Raw genomic sequence first — 3,683 nt, 5'->3', positions numbered from 1 at the left:
AGAAAATCATGGGATGTCTGTGGCTGCAAGACATATGACAGAGCTTGAAGAGTGTTAAGAGTGTTGAGAATAGTAGATTTGATAAGCAAATCTCCTCAGCTCATGGACTGTTATGCAACAAATAGTACAAAGAGAATGTGGAGAAGGTTACTTATGGAAATGGATTACATCTTGTGATCCAAACTCCTGCACGCTTTAGGAGGAGGTGAGGCACAGAAGAACCAGCAGCGAGTCTTCCCTTCCCATCCAAGGAATTTTGAAGGGCAGTCTGAGATTTGTGAGACTAAGATATATGTTCTAGGCTCTTCAGAGCTCCTGGCATTGGCATTGGGTGCCACAGGAAAGCAATCACACTTGTAACCTAGGAAATGCCACTTCCTTCATAACAAAGTAAACAACAGCTAAGGTCTGAACACTTGGTTCTCTGGAAACATGCTACCCACCTGGGAGTGAATATTGGTGTGCTGCTCCAGGCTTACAGCGTGTCCAAAGGTTTTGCCACATACTTCACAAGCAAAGGGACGGGTCCCACTATGAGACCTTCGGACATGGACCTCCAGTCCATGGGGAGTGGAGAATACCTGCAAAACAAAATGCTAGTGACCTTTTTGAGGGAAGGCAGCTGTGTCTCCATCTCTGTTTTCAGTTCCTTCTCTTTATTTGATTCTTCCCTCTTGCGGGCCACATGAACTGTATCATTCCTAGCGCCCATGTCCCTTAGTCAGGAGAATAAGTAGGCACCTGTTTTAAGTCACATGCATTGCACTTTGGTGTAACGCAGTGAAACACTGATGTATGCACTGAAAATCTCTCCAGGCTCTCCCCACCCCTAAGGCTCTTCTGTGACACACCTTGTTGCACTTCATGCAGTGGTAGGTCTCCATTTCTGAGGAGTAATGCATGCTGTAATCTAGAGGGGGTTCGGCACTTGGCATGAGGTGGCTTCCGTACAGGCTAACTGGATGCTCCAGGAGGGCTGACTGCATGGTGGAAGACATCTGTCGGTAGCTGTATGGCAAATGGAAAGCATCCCAAGAAAAGCCGGTTTTGTAGAAGGTAGGGGTGCTTGTCGTGTTAGTGCAGCCTTTGATCTGTGGACCTGAGATGGCCATCTCTGAGTTTGCAAAGGAGAAGGAAAAATGAGTGTTATGCCATTGCCTGCAGATGGGCACCAGTAAAAAAGCTCCTCAGGTACCATTCCCCCATTTAATGTCCTGGCTGACCTTGGGAGTTGCAGTTGGTAGCTCCTCCATATTTAATTCAAATTCTGATTACCATACAAAGTTCCTATTATGACTTTGATTTCAATCTGTGGAAATTTTAGGGGACAGGGGATGCTAAGGGAATATTAACAGTCCTACTAGCCCTGCTTCATATGATGTTTGAACAATTATCATGAGACCACCCACCTTGACCCATAGAGCATAGAATTGTATTAGTCCTTGAGTTTTGGAGGCTCACTCATTGGGAATCATAGCATCATCCTTCAGGGAGATGCTGATCTAGACCAGAATTGTAAAGGGAAATATAGAATGCTCTTGAGAAGCTCTGTCTTGGACAAGTTTGACCATTGATGTCAAAATAAGAGCTGCCATTTACTGAAAATCTGGACCAATCATAGTGGCTCCATAAGCCAGCCCAGCCCTGACCTTTTACAATTGTGGTCTTGGGTAACAGACCTTGAGCTGAAGGGCCTGGCAGCATCCTGCTCAGGTACTGGACAGGGACACTTTCTTCTTTTAGTTCAGATAGGTCCTTTTCTTGTTTTGGAATCACACATTCTAGGTCCTGTTTCTTGATGTCCTCTGATGTCTTACCTCCTATGGCTGTAATCACACGGTAGAGTCACAGTTAGTTTATCCTAGCTGTTAGGAGAAGAGTCTGTTGAGGTGGATTTTGTACTGAAGTATGAACCCATGCTTGGATACATGAGCCCATACTCAATTCCCTGAATAAATGCAGAGTGGTGCAATCAGCACAGCAATCAAGGTCTGTCCATTGCTGAAAAGAGGGAAATTCCAAGCAGGATGAGATAGGCAAGGTAGAGGGGGGCAGGAAGAAATGATAGGACACTTGGCTCCCTATATAGTTAGAGAAAATTAACCCTAGAAGGCCACATGTCTGTAAGAATAATTTCCCTATTTAAAACTACTTTAATTTGTGTGAGTAACTAACAATCGCTAACTTATTAACCTCCCTGCCCCTCTCATAAGAGAGTTCGGTGTTGTTAACCTGAATTTATGGGCACTCAAGTAGGGAAGCAGAGAGGGGAGGTAACTGTTTATGCATTTGCAAAGGTGACTACAGAACCTCATCTCCTGCCCACACTCACATTTCTCCATGCTTGTCCCAGCCCTTAAAGAGACCAACCAGCACTTGTTAGAAGTAGACTTTATAGTAAGAGTCTAAAATGGACAGAGGTTCAATACATGTGCCTCCTTACTGCTGAAGATGGAACTGGGCTGCTGAAGGACAGTATTCATCTGTCATCCACAACCTCTTGTGCACCAGAGAGACAAAGCGTGGTGGCAGGAATTGAAATTAAAATGTCACCTTTATTTTTTTTATCAAACTTATCATAGGGCTGGACTAATTTGATAGCCAGGGCTAGAACAAAGAGTAAGTTGATCCAAATTTGAATAAAGAAAATTTGAATAGTTCCTCAAGAAGATAATTGCCCCAGCCCTGCTACTGCATGGATGGTTGTGGGAGAGCATGAACAGGAGCAGAGGGAGGACAGCAGGCATAGGCAGAAGCAATGTTGGTTGGTGTTAATGTAGCATATAGCAGCTGTCCCTTCACCTATGAGTGCATAGGACTCCTTTCGTAGTGAGTGTTAGGATGTCACTAGTATCTTCTTGCTCTAGCTGTAGCCTTCCTTGCAAATCATTGGAAGGAGGTGGTAACACACTGAGGTAGAGAAGATGTAGGTCCAGAGAGAATGTGGACAGTGAACATAGCAAGCTGGAGATCGAGGTGGCAGAGTTGTGAGTTTGTAGAAGATTGACAACCAAGTTCAAGCTCTTTTCCCAGCTGTTAGTTGCCTGAAATTGGCCATCTTTCCCAAACTTGACCAGCTCTACACAGCAATCTTGTATCTCAAATCTTCCCAGCAACCCAGCAGAAAACAAAGGAAGGACCTAAATTTGGCTTCAGTGGGACAGTGTGGATTTGGCATAGAGAAAGAGGGCACACAGTAGAGGATCAGTTTGTCCTTAGACTGACACCTCTGTGTGGAAGCCCTTAGTTATTCTTTAGCTCAGTCATCCTACTCCCTTTGCTTGCCTACTCAATTATTGATTTGCCTTGGTGTATTCTTACAAGCTCAGTGGATGGACTGACTCACCAGTGAAAGGAGAGGTTATTGGATTCCACGTGAGTATAGGCAGGTCATCTTCCACAAAGCGGTGTTGATGGTAGGTATGAGCCTTTTTGCTCTTCACCAAAAAGGAACGTGGCATTTTCCATTCACTGCCTGGGCAGAAACAGAGAAAAATGGCAAGTAAACCTCTGTGGTTTGAGGGTAATTTCTCATTTGTTCCCCCAGCATATCAGCTCTGTATGCAGCGGTGATGAGAATTAAAACTCTTCTACTAGGGAGACAGCGAGTTCATCTCAAAGGTTTCTCCATCCAACTAAGAGCAGGGAGTGGTTGTGTGGGTTTAGGCGCATGATGGATCTCA

General features: G+C 44.7%; 1 protein-coding gene across 1 annotated transcript in view; it reads right to left on the bottom strand.

Moving 5' to 3' along the window:
- Nucleotides 1-3,461, bottom strand: part of GFI1B (growth factor independent 1B transcriptional repressor) — a 4,270-nt gene extending 809 nt beyond the window's left edge. Inside the window, exons 1-4 of the mRNA XM_010176919.1 lie at nucleotides 3,347-3,461; nucleotides 1,680-1,826; nucleotides 852-1,114; nucleotides 417-581 (exon numbers count right to left, since the gene is read on the bottom strand). Coding sequence (XP_010175221.1) covers nucleotides 417-581; nucleotides 852-1,114; nucleotides 1,680-1,826; nucleotides 3,347-3,461 — 690 coding nt within the window. The remainder of the gene's footprint in view (nucleotides 1-416; nucleotides 582-851; nucleotides 1,115-1,679; nucleotides 1,827-3,346) is intronic.
- Nucleotides 3,462-3,683: the final 222 nt, after the last annotated feature.

The sequence above is a fragment of the Antrostomus carolinensis genome, unplaced genomic scaffold (assembly GCF_000700745.2).
Source record: "Antrostomus carolinensis isolate BGI_N321 unplaced genomic scaffold, ASM70074v2 scaffold21231, whole genome shotgun sequence".
Lineage (NCBI taxonomy): Eukaryota > Metazoa > Chordata > Aves > Caprimulgiformes > Caprimulgidae > Antrostomus > Antrostomus carolinensis.
Note: the sequence above shows the minus strand (reverse complement) of the source record. Positions and strands in the feature narration are given on the sequence as shown.